The sequence below is a fragment of the Octopus bimaculoides genome, chromosome 13 (genome assembly GCF_001194135.2).
Source record: "Octopus bimaculoides isolate UCB-OBI-ISO-001 chromosome 13, ASM119413v2, whole genome shotgun sequence".
Lineage (NCBI taxonomy): Eukaryota > Metazoa > Mollusca > Cephalopoda > Octopoda > Octopodidae > Octopus > Octopus bimaculoides.
The window spans coordinates 44,783,824-44,801,393 of NC_068993.1; the positions used below are offsets into that span (position 1 = coordinate 44,783,824).

The following is a 17,570-nucleotide window of genomic DNA, read 5'->3' on the forward strand; positions in this document are numbered from 1 at the left end:
GGGGGGGGGGAAGAGATAGAGCCCTATAACACAAGACAACTGGGAATTTCTACCAGACAGCCTGCTACAAGCCAAAGACAAAATCTGTAGACAGAGTAAGGTACCAACCAAGTGGAAGGTGATATGGTGGTGCAATGGTAGAGAAATGGAAAGAATCGCAGTTGAGGAGCAGAGAACGATAATCAAGTGGTTAGAAGAAAAACTGAAATTAAGAGTTTACCAATGTTCTGTGATGTGAGGTATGAGGTGCTCCACATTGCGAAATAGTGTATCAGTACGAATCAGGACACTGTTGATGGAAAGTATTTAACTACTGATAGCCATATACTCCACCTCAGTGGTATTGAGAAGGAAGAGGAAACAGAAATGCTACAACACAAAGTTACTGAATGAGGAGAATTTGAAGGAAACAGAAGAACTAGAATCGTCCAAGTATACTCAATAAGGAAGCCAGCCACTGACAATGGAAAGAAACCATTAAGAACATGAAGGTAGGGAAAGTATCCAGAAGTGAAAGTATCCAGATGCATGGCCTAATGGTTAGGGTGTAGCACCATAAGTTTCGATTCCTGGAATGGGCAGTGTATTGTGTTCTTGAGCAAAACACTGTTTCATGTTGCTTCAGTCCACTCAGTTGTGAATGAGTAATCCTGTGATGGACTGGTGTCCAGTTCAGAGGGGAATGTTGTGATCTCAGTCACTTGTATGACAAGGAAACTGGGTAACTGGCCCTGTAAGTTTTGAGGTCTTGATAAAATAAACATAGCTAAGGCAGAAGTTTTAATTAGCAAGAAAGACAAGACTCTGCTACTATCATGGAAGGTGGCCATGCTTGATATGCAGAAAAGTATGTAGAGATTCCATATGCTGCTCTCAGTACTATGGGTGTGTGTACAAGATATTCAGTGGGATCACAGACTGGCTGATAGAAAAGAAGGGCTTTGTATGTAGCAGATATGCAAGAGTAAGCAGTCAATGCATAATCCCCATTATCATTTTTTTATGTCTATTTTCTCCTGTTTACATGTTGCAGTCACTTGTCATATCTCCTAAGATTAACCACCATCACTTCTTCCCATATCTTTGTTAGACTTTTTCTTCCACAGGCTTTTTTCACTTGATTCTCTTAGCAATTCTTTACTCATCTATTATCCCCCATATACATCATGCTTATGTCAGTGCAGTGTTCTGTTTTGCCTTATTATATCTGATTACTTTTACACCAGATAATGTTCCTTTCAATCCATTTTCCTCAGATGTGCTTCTTAGCTGTTATAGCTCGCTTAATTTCCTGCAGTAAAAAGTCTCTTTATAAATTTCCTACTGTCTCCTCCTCCATATACACATCACCTACAATCTCTCTGAATCTTTATGTCAAACAGAGGGATCTTTCAGTTTCCCCATTTTCATATATATCTAGGTTTGTCTAGCTCTTACTCTGGTGTCACTAATCATTAACCTATGTTGAGTGGTATATGAAAGATAATTCATAACCAGTTGCCTATCCAATTTCCTGGACAGTATGAAATCTATCTAGCTTACATGTTCACTTGATTAAAAGATGATCAAGTAGCAAGTTAGTTTCCTGGAGTTAATGTTGTAAATGGTTAGGTCATTTACATTACAAAATTCCAAGAGCCTTGATTTCTCTCCATTTCTTGTACTGTGCCCATTAGCCACTATATATGTCAGAGTTGTCAGTATGGTGCTGCCCTACATAACCATTAAAATCACCAGATTGCTGCCATTTAATATGAAGAAGATCTGCAAGAGCGTTTCATAGAAACATATTTTGACTCATTGAATAAATTCTCTCAAATGTTTGGAGGTTTCCATAGAAGTAATTGATAGCTTCTGTAACCAAGGTGACAAAATTGACAGTGGAGGAAGGTGATCTGAAAACTTAGTAGTTAGAATAAGAATTAGATGTAAAACAGCAAGTGAGCTGTTACTGCTGCTAGTATCAAAGGGATTTCCTACGCAAGGGATTAGCATATTGTGTGATGCTTACATATCAAACGGTGTTGCATTGGTAGCAAAAGATGACCAGTGAATGCAGAAGATGTGTTTGGGGGCAGGAAAGAAATGAGACAAGAACAATCTGTTGGATGGATAAGGGTAGTGGGAATAAATGACAGAGTGGAAATTAGCTGAAAGAAAAAGTGAATCTAAGAGGAATCAACTGAAGTAATCAAGGGAGCAGACAGAACAGGTACAGACAAATGGAGATGATATGCAAGTTAAATGAGGGTGTGTCAAGTATTCCAAATAGAAGAAAAAAAAAAAACTGCAGAAGAATTCCAAAGAAAACAGGGGAAAGAGTGGCAAGGGGTGATCTCGGGGTGCTGAACCTCCCAATGGAGATGAAAAAGAACTGCAACAAGTCATAAAACATTAGAGTGGAGAAAATACATACAGGCCTTGCAAGCATAGAAAAACAGATGTAATGATGATGACAATATCTACGATCTTTTGTGGAAATGAAATGTAGATAATATTTCCAAAGTTTAAAAAAAAGGAAAAAAAACAAAACAATCTGTCATCCAATTAATGCAGGTTGTTGAACAGTCACCACAAGTCATAAAATATAACCATGCAAAATAGGACAATGAACAGATAAATAAATGAAAAAAAAAACATAACATCAACAACAAAAGATGTGTGTGTGTGTGATGTGACACAATGACATTACTGTTATTTCACAATAGAGTCACATAAATGTAGCAGATTTGGTTGATGGAGAAAGATAGGAAATAAAGTGGAAATATATTTAGAAATTAAAAAGGCTGAAATGTAATGGTGGTTGTTGTTAAGTTCACATTATTCCAGACTGAACAGACCTATAATCAAAACTGCTCCAGTATGACCATCCTGTTCATCTCTTGAGCATTGCATATCTAGCCCTCTATGTTCCCCTATATTTTTATAACAGATATAGAAGCTGAAATCTCAGAGAATAAGGACATGATGGAAAACATGTGCCAGTCTCTTCAATAGCACAGTCTTACCCGTGCTTTTATAAGCAAATGGGCTGCTACAAAATGTGGGGAAAACATCAATTAGCTGTGACAAAAAAAAAAAAGAAGGCCATGGAAAGATCCATTCTGGGAATATCATGTCCGAAACAAAGTAATTCAATAATGGAATGGAGTGAGCATGATTGCAGAACACTGAAAGTACCAGTACTGCTAGGCTAGACATGTCACATCGTTTACAGACAACAGGTGGACCTGTGCAGTATCCAAGAGATCGGAAATGGCCATGCAGAGCCCCTACCTACTCCCTGAAGACATTAAGCTAAGATGGAAAAGAAGGGTGCAATAAAAAAAGAATTTAAAGCACATAGTGACCAGCGGTGTATAAAAACATCTGATAATCTGGTTGATACAGTGTTTAATTTGACAGAGAATTGACTGCCATTTCCAGCAAGTAGAGTTACCATAGAGAGGTAGCCTTTTTAATTATTGAGATATTACTTGCCACTGTTGTGAGGGTTAGGAGTTGAAAACCTAGCAGTGTTTGAGTGGGCAAGAGGAAGAAGATAAAAGGAGGAGGAGGAGAAATAAAAAGACACAAAATAATATAACAATGACTAGTTAATAGGAAAACTGGATTGTGTAAAATACATTGTTGGATATTTGTCAAAATGAAGTCAAGAAAGTCAGTTACAAAGTTAATTGGTTAAATATTTACAGACTATGCTTTACTAATATGCAATATCACATTTTCACACAACTACCCCACTTTTTTGGTCTTTAAGGCAGGAATGAAGGTTTTCCAATCCTCTCTGTCCTGGGGGAGATGACTCTGGAAGTTCCACTATATACAGGGTGTCCACAAAGTCTGTGTACATGGGGATTAACATACATTAAGAAATTCTTTCTTTCTTATATCTAATTGTTTATGTTATGATTTTATTTACTCCATGTATCCCCATGGGGATTAACACATACTTTAAGAAATTATTATTTCTTATATCTAATTGTTTATGTTATGATTTTATTTACTCCATGTACCCAGACTTTGTGGACACCCTGTACAATTGTGTAGACTTGTTTTGTTACTGTTTCTGTAACAAAGCTATTATTACAAGGCTTGGTTGTTAGCATGAAGGCATGTGGCCTAGTGATTATTGCACTCATAATCACAAAATTGTGGTTTCAATTCCCAGACTGGATGGAGCATTGTTCTCTTGAGCAAAACACTATTTCATGTTGCTCCAGTTCACTCAGCTGTAAATGAGAAATCCTGTGACACACTGGTATCTTGTTCAACAGGAATGTTGTGATCTTGGCTGCTTATATGCCATGCAAACTGGGCAATCAGTTTTATGACTCCTAGGACTAGGAGCTGATGATGATGGTGATGTTAACCCTGTATCCAATCCCTAAACCTGGAGAGCCAGTGGATCAAACTCTGAAGTTGCATCAATATGAAGAGGGCATCTGGAATACAGCAAGCTGGCAGAATCTTTAGCATGCTGGGCAAAATGCCACCAAGCATTTTGCCTGACTTTATGTTCTGAGTTCAAATGTTGCCATGGTTGATTTTGTCTTGTATCTTTTATGGGTTGATAAAATAAGTACCAGTTGAATACTGGGTCAATCTAATCGACTTAACCCCCTGCCCCGAAATTGATGGCCTTGTGCCAAAATTTGAAACCAATATGTAGAGATCATCTGTGGTGACCATCCCTCATCTCATCCAGTTATTGAGGAAAAACACCAACATTTACCTCTACTACCTGACTGTCCATGTAAGTGATTAGCATGTGCCCTAACTCTACATCATTGGATATTTTTAGTGTCTCAGTAACTATCTCAGATGGTCTGGTTGGCTTCTCTTTCTTCATATCCTTAGATACTATCAAACTTCACAGCTGGATGGAGTTACTTGGGGTAGTCCCTATCTCCCTTACACATTCTCCATATTCAGCAACCTTTCATACGGTTTGAAGTGGATTTTCTATGGCTTGATGCCTTTCCTATCATCAACCCTCACCTGTTACTAAGTAAGCTAATATTTCTCAATGACTAAATGTGTTTTTACAGAAGTTTGAAAATGAAGAACAGCACTTGCATGATGGTGACATTCATTTACAACTACCCACTATCAGTAGCATCCTATGAATTTCAAATTTGTGTCATCACAAGTCTAAGGCAGCTCAAAAGTGCACAAACTCAGCCTAGGACAGGATTCTTTAACCAGACTAACCTTCACCACCAACCTATGCACAAATACACTCACAAATATAGAGTGCATATATCTGGGTTTTAGCACATGCTATAAGAAATGACTGAAAGAGCTGGCATCACGATGGGCATATCCTAACTGTAAAATACTACCTTAACAAAAAAAAAAAAAACCTATTCCAACCCATACCAGCATGGAAAAGAAGATGTAAAATGATGATGGCATATTTGTGGTTACATTAATACGTGCATCATTTCTCAAAATTCAAGTAGGACATATTCTCTGTATTATAAATTTATAGAACACATACAAAGTGCTTAGTAGTTGTGTATAAATTGTTTTCAGTGTTCTCTACTTGCTATTATATATATTATTATTGTATCTTCTTTTTCTTCTATCCTTTTACTTGTTTCAGATACTGTAAGTGCCCCATCATACGAGGGCACTCACAGCCTTTGAAGGGTTTTAGTCAGACAAATTGACTCAAGCTTGGTCTATCAGATTTTTCTTTCTAAACTGCTAAGTTATAGAGAACAAACAAACACAAACAGGTGCAAGATTGGTTGTGTGATAGAAGTTTGCTTCCTATCCACATGGTTCCAGGTTTAGTCCCAATGCATGGCATCTTGGGCAAGTGTCTACTACTATAGTCCCAGGCCAACCAAAGTCTTATGAGTGGATTTGGTAGACAGAATCTTAAAGAAGACCATTACACACACACACACCTATGCCTGTGTGTCTTTGTGCTTGTCCCCAGCCATCCCCTTACAACCACTGCTGGTTTGTTTACATTCCTGTCGTTTAGTATTCAGCAAAAGAGTCCAATAGAATAAGTACCAGGCTTTAAAAAAAATAATAATTACTAGAGTTGATTTGTTCAACAAAAAACCCTTCAAGGCAGTGCCCCAGAATGACCACAGTCCAATGATTGAAACAAGTAAAAGATAAAACACACAAAAAAAGACACTATGGACTTCCATATGGTTTCTGTCTTCCAATTCTCTCACAACACACTGGTTGGCCTGGGACTATAGTAAGAGACAATTGCCCAAGGCAGCATGCAGTGGAACTGTGTGGTTGCAAAACAAGCTTCTTAACCACAAAGCCTTCCTCTGTCTTATTGTCTTCACTGGAATACCTTTAGTTATAAGACTGCTTAGTCATCTGGATTGACCCAGGGTTAAACAAAAATATTAAGCATGGTGATACACAATGCTTAAATACAAAAAAAAAAAAAAAAAAAAAAAATCGCTGGTCATGGAGTTGAATGTCTTGATCACAGGTCTATTAAATCACAGCTGGCTCAGGGTTAAACAACAATAATTCCATATACAGACAATATGACAGGAATTAAACTGAGTGCTAACATTAGTCTGTCTTCTGTATTTATGTTCTAAACGTACAAATATGCTCTTCAGTCACCTCTTGCTTCGCAAAAATTTAATCACACATACACACACAATTACATTACTTGTGTGTTAACAAGGTTTTTGTTTCTTTGCTATAAAATACTACAGAACGTCTCAAGAAATATTTTTAGCCAACACTGTTACAACTATTGTAAACATTTTGTCTGCTCATCTAAAATATGAGTTGTCAGGTTGCTAAGAAACCTGTTCTACTCTGGCCCCTTTCTCTTGCACTCCCATCTTTACTCCTTGCATAAAGTTGCCCTGTCAGGGTTCATAATCTTACAAGTTGCATGGTAACCTCACTAGAGCTTGTGGCAAAAAAAAAAAAAAAAAAAAAAAAGCTTCCAGTTATATGCTGTAAAGTGGTTGGCATTAAGGACATCCAACTGCAGAAACCATGTCAAACCAGGCATTGGAGTATGATGAAGTCCCTGGGCCCATTGGATCTTGTCAATCTGTTTAACCCATGCAACATGGACATATGATGATGACGAATATGTGAGTGGATAGAAAAAGGGACACCTTGGTTAATGGCTGTGTACTATACTTAACTATTCAAACATATTGCACTATAACCTACCAGAAATTCAATATTTATTCAGTCAAGAAAGCGCATTAAAGATGCCAGTTTATCCAGTTTACTTCAGCCTCTAATATTACTAAGTTTATAAATGTAGTGTCATCATCATTTAATGTCTACTGTGCTTACATGGATAAGACAGAATTTGTTGAGGTAAATGTTTATGGCCAGATGCCCCTTCTGTGACCTACCCTCACCTGTTTCCAAGCAAGGGTGAATATTTCCCTATAGCCCGACAGGTTTGTCACAGAAGACTGGAAATGAACAACTTTAACCATCATGTGATGTCAAGACAAGGGTATATATACACACACACACACACACACACATCAAGCTTCTTTCAGTTTCTGTCAACAAAATCCACTTACAAGGCTTTTGGCAGGCCTGGAATTAAAGTAGAAGACAATTGCCCAAGGTGCAATACAGTGGGACAGAACCCAAGACAAGATGGTTGGGGAGCAACCTTCTTAACCACACAGCTACACCTACGGAATGTGTAGATGAATTGTTTACAATTGTTGCAACACACAACATCAGCTGATAGCTAATAAACCTGTAAACAATAGTAACCAGACACGGGATTTTGATGCAAATTTTCTTAATTTTTTCGTTTCTTTTAGTTTGAAATTTCAAAATTCATAAAACTGAAATGCTTTCCCATAAATTGCCTAACATGCCAAAGTTTAAATTTAAATTCAAACAAATGAAAAATAACATTACGATATATGTTTACACTCAATTTGCCACTACCCTGTGTTTCTTTATGAACAGCTACTCAGTTTTATCATTTTAAAATTTAAAATATATATAAAAAACAAACAACCCCCAAAACACAGACTCCACACTTCAACTTAGATAAAAAAAAACCCTCAAAAATCTACCCATGACGAGAGGATTTAAAATACATACCTGTTTTGGCAGTAGTGTTTCCAAATAGACTAGTATTGTTCATATTTGTTCCAAATGTAGTGCCAGTGCCTGCATTTCCAAACAAACTACCCTGATTATTGAATGGGGTACCAAAACACCTGTGTTGACCAAGAGTGTTTGTACCAAGACCAATATTGGGTGGTCCAGCTGAAAATATAAAAATAAATATTAGATGACATCTTGAGTGACAAATCGTAGCAGTATACTGTATTTATATTGTGAAACTATGCTTACATATCTCTGATGCTTGCAATGTGCATGTATATCTTTACATTGTTTCAAATTGACCTTTGACCACACCCTCATTTTTATTCACTCTTATGCACCTACTTCTCATTCTCCTTTATACTCTTGCACCCATTACCACCTCATTGACCTATCTCTCACCTCAACTCATCTATTGTAGTATTCTACTGCTCATCCTTTCTGTACAGCCAGCTAGATCAGTGTTTCCTGCATTAAGTCTGGAATCCAGACAATTGAAGAAAACCATCAAGGAGAAAGGCATTGCTGAAACTAGCCCAAGTGGCTATGGTTGATAAGAGTCTGCAAATGGAACCCTTCTGAAGATGAAGACTAGTTCAGTCCTTGCTGCCCCACTCAGGTGAATGAAGCATACCGAGCTAAGAGGCAAAACGCATGCAACTCAAGACACCTGCTGACAATAAGGGTTTTCAGCATTACAATGGACTTAGAAGAGCTCACAAAACCCCTGAGTAGCTCCTGCAGTTTCTGCATGGGATAAAGCATCTCTGCTGTTTATTTCATCTAAAAGGAAAAAAGTAGTTGAGTATAGTGATACTTACAAGGAGCCTGTTGGTTACGACTAAGAGCAGCGGCAAGAGCAATTGCAGTGGTGCTGGGGAACCCTGTGAAGGGGTTTGGTCCTTGCTGAGATTCAATGCCGGGAATCTCCAAACGTTTTGTTAACTTCCGTTTGCTTTCAAACACATCTTTCGTGTCTCCGAGGAATATACGTCGATAATTCAGGTATTTCTCTTTTAAAGTCTACAGAACCAGAAAACAAAGACAGGATGGTTAGAAGAAAAGCTTTGTTATGAAGAGACTACATTACATAGAATATGACTAGCATATATAGGAGGAACAGCTGATAAACATAGACAGTAAAACGTTTTAGATAACATTTTAAACAAGAATATAAAACATCGGACTGATCGGTAAATGTTCATTAAGCTGACCTGTTGCATTTATTACCCAAACGTCAGCATAGGTGTGGCCGTGTGATTAAGACACTTGCTTCGCAATCATGAGATCTTGGGTTCAGTTCTATTGTACAGCACTTAGGTTAAGTGGCTTCTACTATAGTCCTGAGCTGACCAAAACCTTGTGAGTGGAAATTGAAAGAAGGTTGTTGTGTGGGTGTTAGTATATAACCTTGTCTAAGCAATACAGGGTTGTTGTAAATGAGCAACAACATCATCATCAGAGAAGTGAGGTTGATAGCTCCCAGTCTTCTATTAAAAAAAAAAAGGAAAACCTCTCTGGCTGTAGTAAATCTACCTCAACAAATTCCATCTAACCCATGCAAGCATGAGAAATTGGACATTGAATGGTGAGGATGGTTACAGCTAGCAGTTGTTAAAATAGTTCCAGCTAGCAACGTACCACTATCTTTGCAGAAACTAACACATCATCCCTGTTGTATCTTATTCCTGAAACCCCATATCGAACACTTTTACCTATCCTGCCTCCCGAGAACCACAACTCTCTGGAACTCAACCTCTCTGGTCATGTTTTCTTTACAGACATCAACAAGTTCATCATCATTTTATTGCCCACTTTCCCATGCTTGCATGAGTCAGACAGAATTAGTTGAGGCAGCTTTCTATGGACAAATGCTCTTCCTGTTGCCAATCCTCACCTATTTCCAAGCAAGGTAATATTTCCCCAGGACCAGACATGTGCTTTATAGAAGACTGGATGTGAACAACACTGCTACTGGTATGATGATAACGTTCATTTACAATCTTCATGCGATATCAAGACAATGGGACACACAAACATGCATCCACACATATATACACATACATCTACCTATCTATATGTACAGTTAAATGAGAGAGGGAGGGGTGAGGACAAAAGGATAAAAAGGAAACACAGGTAAGTTATTCACACAATGCAATTGGAGTTAATAATCAAACAAGACATAGCTTACTTTTACAGATTCATGAACTTGGTGAAAGTGGGCTGCAAGTGCAAGGAAATTTTCATGTGATTTGTGAAGCAACATTGTTAATTCTGAAATAGAATTTGACAACATTTATAAATTGTTATTGCAAATGTAGAGAAGGTAAGAAAAAAAAAGAAAGAAAACAAAAGCAGTTTCATATTTTTTGAATACATAAAATGAAAGGCTTATGAGATCAATAATGTCCACTTTTTCATGCTTGCATGGATTGGACAGGATTTGATGAGACAAATCTTCTACATAGGGATGTCCTTCCTGTCATCAACCCTTACCCATCTCATGGTAAGGTAATATTTCCTCATGACCAGGCATGTTTTCACAAGACTGGAAGTGAAGGATACGGCTGTACAATGGTGATATTCATCTACAACTACCATGAAATTTCAAAATTAGGAGACGCCAACTTATTCTAGGAGTAAATATAACAACTCAAAAGTACAGCTACACAGATAATAAAGCTTTCACACAGGATCTCGCTCTCTTGGAAACATTCACCCAGCTGTAAATAGATGATACAGTTTTTTTTGCTATAAGAAAGAGAGAATACTGTTTAATTCAGTATGTTGCAGTTCTAGAGAAGAAAGACAGTGTGAACCGTTTAGTGTAGGGGTTGGGAGACAGCCAAGATGAGTTAAGTAGGCCTGATTGGAGAGGGTATGTAGCTAACCACTTCAGATGAGCAGATGTAAAATAAACGAACTGTAAGGGCACATCTGGTAAGGAAAAGTCAAGCAATAAAACAACCACTCCTGCAGGAAATGTATTAAAAAGGTATTGATTAAATGGTATTGTCTTTTAATGTTCCTTTTCCACACTGGTATGGGTTGGATGGTTTGACAGGAACTAAGGAGTCTTAGGGCAGTGTCAAACTCCAGTGTCTACTCTGACATGGTTTTTAACCACTCGATGCCCTTCCTAATGCAAACTGCTTTAAAGAGTGTACTTGGTGCTTTTTATAGTATCAGCATTGGTAAGGACACTAAGTACTCACAAGACAAGACCCACTCCCCAAACTGAGTAGAGAGTAGTACTGAAGGATGTGAAAGCATGATAGAAGGACAGGAGTAGGTGTCCTGCTGAAGAGGTGAATATATGGTTTATCTGTCTGAAAGAGATGAAGATGTGAAGTCAAGGTATAAGTTAAATATGAGAGAGAGAGAGAGAGAGAGAGAGAGAATAGAGATATAGTGAAAAGAGTGTGATAGATGATTAGAGAGGAGGACTCAGATGGACACAGTGAATATCAGTTTGGGGAAGGGGAAATGAAAAAAGAAATAAGAGTGGTTTGGGAAAGAAGATGTGATAAGGGACAATAGTAAGGATACAGTGTGAAAATTAGTTTTGTCTTTTTAATGACAGAAATAAAAATTAGAATAAGTGATAAAGTAGTAATGAAAGATATTAACCTTCAGGAGAGAGCCTACTTGGTTGATGTAGGGAAAGGATGTGACTCTCCAAGTTCTGGATTTCACCTTTATAGGCTTTCATCTGGATTTCAAAATCTTCAAAGAGACTCTGAAAATATCTAGAAAAGATGAAAAAAAAAAAAAAAAAAAAAAAAAAAAATTGGTTTATTGTTTTCTTTACACAGACAATAAATCAAGAAATCATCTTTAGCATTGAAACTAGTCACATCAAGCATCTCACATTTACCCCACAATGTCATTCTAAAAATAACCAATCACATTAGTGAAACCTCAAAGCTATGAGATAATGTGAACAAATAAGCATTACATTTGACAGATTAATTTGATTGCTAAAGGATTAAATAATTTCATTAAGTTAACAAAATGTGTTTATTAAAAGCCAACATAACACATAATATAATCACAGTTGATTAAAATTGTTACTCCCAATTACACCACCTCTAGTATATAGAAACACCAGTTCGAGTCTAGTAGTAAAATGTTTATAGGCGAATAGGAGAGCAACAAATGGCTGAGTTGATAGAAAACTGATCAAATAGAAGAAAGATCAGATATACACATCCGGTCATTTTGTCTCTCTCTCTCTCTCTGACAGACAAAGAATTGGCGATTAATGTAATAATAAAAATTGGCAAACAACAATCAAAATTTATTTATTTTATTTTTTATTGTCTGGTTTGCTGATGTACAAGGGTGGCAGGAGAAATTATCCAAGTTTAAAAGGGGCTGACTGCCTACATTTGAAAGAGGAAATGGATACAAATAAAGAAGGGGATACTTAACAAAAACTAGAACAGTAAATGAAATAAAGCAAAGTAAAAAAGAAAGCATATAAAATAAACAAATTTCCATCAAATACCAGAAATTTCCAACAAACTAGCATAAAAGTGAAACTATGTTTAACAAAAAAAAAAAAAGAAGTAAAAAAAAAAACGAAGAAAAAACACCAACTTACTCAGTTGGGGCAACATTCTCGTCTTGAAGAACAGCAGACATATCTTCTGTTCGTTGACCCATTTCAGTATTTTTCAGTTCCTGCAAAAGAGTAGTAAATATCAAAGCAAGTTAACAAACAGCTTAACATATATGGAATGTGTTGTATCCCTTTATAATATCCACTGTGTCACTTCAATTTAAAGATAGTAAGTAGAGTATGATTTGAAAGAGATTTTGCTGCTATCTTTAGCAGACCAAGTGACCATATAAAGACATGATTGATTGCATTAAAGACAGCACTGAAAAAGCTAGGAGATTCACTGAAATAGATGAAGGGCTTCAAGTGACATACCTGTACTGACTCTTTCTTCAGTTTTTCAATCAACACAGCATTCCTCTGTACACCATTAGACACACTTCCAAGGATCTGTCGCAATGCTGTTAGGTCTGTCTGTACCTTTATCATAGATTTTGTAGACATTCGAGAAATGTTTTCTCGTATAGCTTTCTCTGATTTTATATATTTTCTATAAAAACGACAAAAAAAGATGACAAAAAGAAAAGGTTAACAGGCTTTTAAATTAAAGAAAAAATAAACAAACAAAAACCAAAAACATTTTTAAACTGAAGAATTTTTCTATTTAAAAATGCAATTGATATTCTTATAACAAAGGTAGCATGCTGGGCAAGATGCTTAGCAGCATTTTGTTCATCTTTACTTTCTAAGTTCAAATTCTGCTGAGGTCAACTTCGTCTTTCATCCTTTTGGGGGGTCAATAAAATAAGTACCAGTTGAGTACTGGGGTCAATGTAATTGACTTAGTCTCTCCCTGGAGATTGTTGGCTTTGTGCCAAATTTTGAAACCAATATTCTTATTAAAACAAAGGTGGCAAACTGGCAGAATTGTAAGCAACTAGGACAAAATTATTTAATGACATTTCCTTCTGACTCATTATGTTCCGAGTTCAAATTCAACCAAGGTCAGCTCTACCTTTCATCCTTTTGGAGGACAATAAAAAAAAGTACCAGTTGAACACTGACTGAGGTCAATGTAACAGACTTGTTCTGCACTCCCTAAAAATTTGCTGGCCTTGTGCCAAAATTTGAAACCAATATTCTTATTATAATATTTTCTATAAGATAGTCAGAGGATGGAGGCGAAAGCCTATGACCATTGCAGCCCACTCAGTAAACTGGTGAGATTAATATGGCTGATGGTCAAACGTGGTAGGGAAGAAAGCTAACAACAGAGTAAATTCACCCAACAAAATTAAATAGAAAAGAGGATCAGATCTACCATGTCTAGTATATTAGGAGTCAATGAGGAAGCCTCTACAACTTCACTCAATCTGCTTGAAACAACAGCCAAATCTTTCCCAAACCATACGTTATTGTCACATTTACAGAAACAAATTGCAAATTTGGTTATGTGCATCTGGAAATTTTACAGATTTTACTATGGATTAAAAATGCAAGCTTGGTAATGAGGGTAGAATCTTTAGTTTTTAGGGAAATATTAAGAATAAAAAAAGTCCCTGAAAAACTTACTTTAGGGGTTCTACACAAACTAGCAGCTGCTGTGGTAATTGTGTTTCTTTCAAAACTTTGGAATTCCTTAAAAAATAGAAACATAAAAAACATAAGTTAAAACAACACAAAATTTACAGAATATAACTAGGTTCAAACTTGATAGAATTGGATTAAAAGATGTCTAGGTCTATTCTATTCTATCGATATTTTATATTGTTTCAAACAAAACCTTTCTATGTTTCCAGTCAGGTTATAAATGTATACATGTATAAACAGGCATAGCTGTGAAGTGCAGGTGTAGCAGAGTAGTTAAGAAGTTTGCTTCTCAACCACATAGTCTTGGGTCCAGTCTCACTGCATAGCACCTTGGGTGAATGAATTCTATAACCTAAAGAAACTGAAAGAAGCCTGTTGTATATATTTATTTATATGTGTGTGTGTGCATGCAAATGTGTATGTTTGTATCTCTTGACATTGCTTAATAGCTGCAAAAGATTGTCATACAAGCAATGTCATTCATTTTCAATATTCTGCGAGAATATACAAAGGGAAATATTACCCTGCTCGTTAACAGGTGTGGGGTTGGTGATAAGAAAAGCATCCAGCTGATGAAAACCTGCCTCAATAAATTGTCTCAACCATGGAAGCATAAGAAAGAGGACACTAATATAGTGATGAAGATGATGATTATGGTAAAAGAAGCATTTATGAAATAAATGTAGAACAGCTATGAATGATAACTAAATGGGATATCTAGGGTACACTGTACAAAGGCAAAACTATTTTGAGTTAAAGAAGTACTCTACTTAACCTCTCTACAAAGGTTAGCTAATAGTTGAGATACATAAGCTGTAATGCTTGAGGAATCTTGGGGACTTAGTAAAATTTGTCAGTTCTATTAAGCAAAAGTGGTAGCTTCTATGAAGTCACTTAAGACAGTAGGATGTGATATGAGAGAAATCTAACTACTACTTCTAGCTTATCTAAACAGACTGATGCAACATAACAAATACTATTTCACCAATGAATTTGGTGATCAACAACCTCTGCAAGATATTGCTGCACTAAATAGCGTGTGTTGCAGAGAGAGGAGGAGTGATACTCAGGAACATCATCATTGTTGGTTTTAATGTCCACTTTTCCATGTTTGCATAGATCAGATAGAATTTGTTGGAGCAGGTTTTTTTTTTAATTTTATAACTGGATGCGTTTCTTGTCACCATCCCTCACTTGTTTCCAAGCAAGGTAATATTTCTCCATTGAAAATAAATAAGCAACTTTGCTTGTATGATTGATATTTATTTATAATCACATGATATGAAAACAAGGATACATACAAACATATACGACAAACATCCTTCAGTTTCCAACTACCAGATGCACTCACAAGGCTTTGGTCAGCCAGTAGAAGATACTTGCCCAAAGTGTCGCACAGTGTGACTAAACCCAAGACCACATGGTTAAGAAGTAAGCATCTCAACAAAGTCATACCTGCAATAAATAAAGTTCCTCTAGTCTCCAATTCAGATTCCTTCCATTGGTTGGAGAGCTGTCGACAGAGCAATTAATGTACCAAGATTTTCGCTCTAAACACAATCATCACTTCTCACAGATGCCTTTTTCGCTAACAAAACTGTCTAATATTTTCCTCTTAAAAATAAGGCTCTACATTGGTAAACTTCTGTGTGTAAGTGGTTCTCAACCTTTTGTAAGTCACTTGTTTTACAGAATGGCATTTTACAAACACTCCACATATTACAAAAGAACACCTTATCAAAAAATAAAAACTCCATCAGGAACTCATTTTGCAAAGTGATTTATAAATCCTATATTCTTATATTCTCCTGCCCAGTTCCAGTATGTACTTGATATTTGTGTGGAATAGTGCCCTGTACATTGCAATTTTATGGAAATTACTGAAGGAAAAGATTTATGCAATGAAATCATAACGGACTTTGGGTGCATCACCAGTCATATTTCTGCTCACTGATAACATGGTGTCAATCTGTATACTAATGCTGGCAAAGACTACTTTTGAAAATGTATTCAAGATATAAGTATTGCAACTGGCTTAAATATTTTACGTCAAAGAAAAATCTTGACCTCTCTAAAGCCCAGAGCCCATCACCCGTACATAACAACCACCTCCTTGTGATTTCACAATGCCCCTGGCCAAGGAACTAATATTGTCCAGATTAAGAACCATTGTGCAAGATACAGTTAACATCTAATAAAGATTAGTTTCTTTTGATAGGTATGTAAGGCAAATTGAACCACAGCTATACAACAACAGGAGATGATAGTCAATACATATAAAGATATACTTACGCTTGTTTACCATTAGGTCCAGTTCCATCTGTACAATAGAAATGTAGGAATGACAATGAAGACAATAAAATATGTTGACAGCAAATTTCATAAAGTGTTAAAATATCAAATAGGACAAGCAATAGAGTAGTTCTTAAAATAAATTGTGGCTAAAATCAAATCCTCATATTTATCTATTGAATGACTTTTAAAAACTTAAACAGGCCCAATGTCTGCTTGGTATGGTTTCTATGGCTGGATGTCTGTAGTGAGACAGAAAAGAGCTATTTTGTTGTGGTGGCATAGCGAAGTTGTGCTATGGCCACTTCATCCAATCAGAGCTGGCTGTGGAAGGATACATGTGGCAACTTCTGCTCAACAGTATCTGTGCCTTTTGCAAATAGCTAAACGAGTTGCGGATTTGACAGCGAGGAAGCAACATCGCTTTCATCAAAATGGCACATCTATGTTCAACACCAGCTTAGAGAGTTGCAGCATTGATGGCCTTAGAACAACATCACCCCTTCTGATATGCAACTATGACAGTGTACACTACCAATGCTGTGCAACTCATTTCACTTATATCTGTTTACACTCTGTGGCATTGAAGCCACCCAAAAGAAATACATCGTAGGTCATGTGAATTTCTTCAGGTCTTGTTACACTAATTGTTTAACATTCACACATCAATACAAGTTAAATAAATATTATATAGATTTTTCCTTTCCTGAAGTCATCATCATCATCGTTTAACATCTGCTTTCCATGCTAGCATGGGTTGGACGATTTGACTGAAGACTGGTGAAACCGGATGGCAACACCAGGCTCCAATCTAATTTGGCAGAGTTTCTACAGCTGGATGCCCTTCCTAACGCCAACCACTCAGAGAGTGTAGTGGGTGCTTTTACGTGTCACCCGCACGAAGGCCAGTCAGGCGGTACTGGCAACGGCCACGCTCGAAATGGTGTCTTTTAGTGTGTATACATTTTTCTGGCAGACTGTATGTGTGTGCTATGATCATCATCATCAGCAGCATCATTTTAAC

At 36.8% G+C, this 17,570-nt stretch overlaps 1 protein-coding gene across 6 annotated transcripts in view; it reads right to left on the bottom strand.

Moving 5' to 3' along the window:
• Positions 1-17,570, bottom strand: part of LOC106880673 (nucleoporin p58/p45) — a 58,999-nt gene that overhangs the window by 17,634 nt on the left and 23,795 nt on the right. For all 6 annotated transcript variants that reach the window (XR_008265390.1, XR_001410772.2, XR_001410771.2 and 3 more), the window contains exons 6-13: positions 16,547-16,574; positions 14,237-14,302; positions 13,040-13,214; positions 12,707-12,786; positions 11,731-11,849; positions 10,292-10,374; positions 8,922-9,123; positions 8,095-8,262 (exon numbers count right to left, since the gene is read on the bottom strand). Coding sequence is in view for 3 of the 6 variants with exons in the window: in XM_014930727.2 (XP_014786213.1) it covers positions 8,095-8,262; positions 8,922-9,123; positions 10,292-10,374; positions 11,731-11,849; positions 12,707-12,786; positions 13,040-13,214; positions 14,237-14,302; positions 16,547-16,574 (921 nt within the window). In the remaining 3 variants the exon portion in view is untranslated. The remainder of the gene's footprint in view (positions 1-8,094; positions 8,263-8,921; positions 9,124-10,291; positions 10,375-11,730; positions 11,850-12,706; positions 12,787-13,039; positions 13,215-14,236; positions 14,303-16,546; positions 16,575-17,570) is intronic.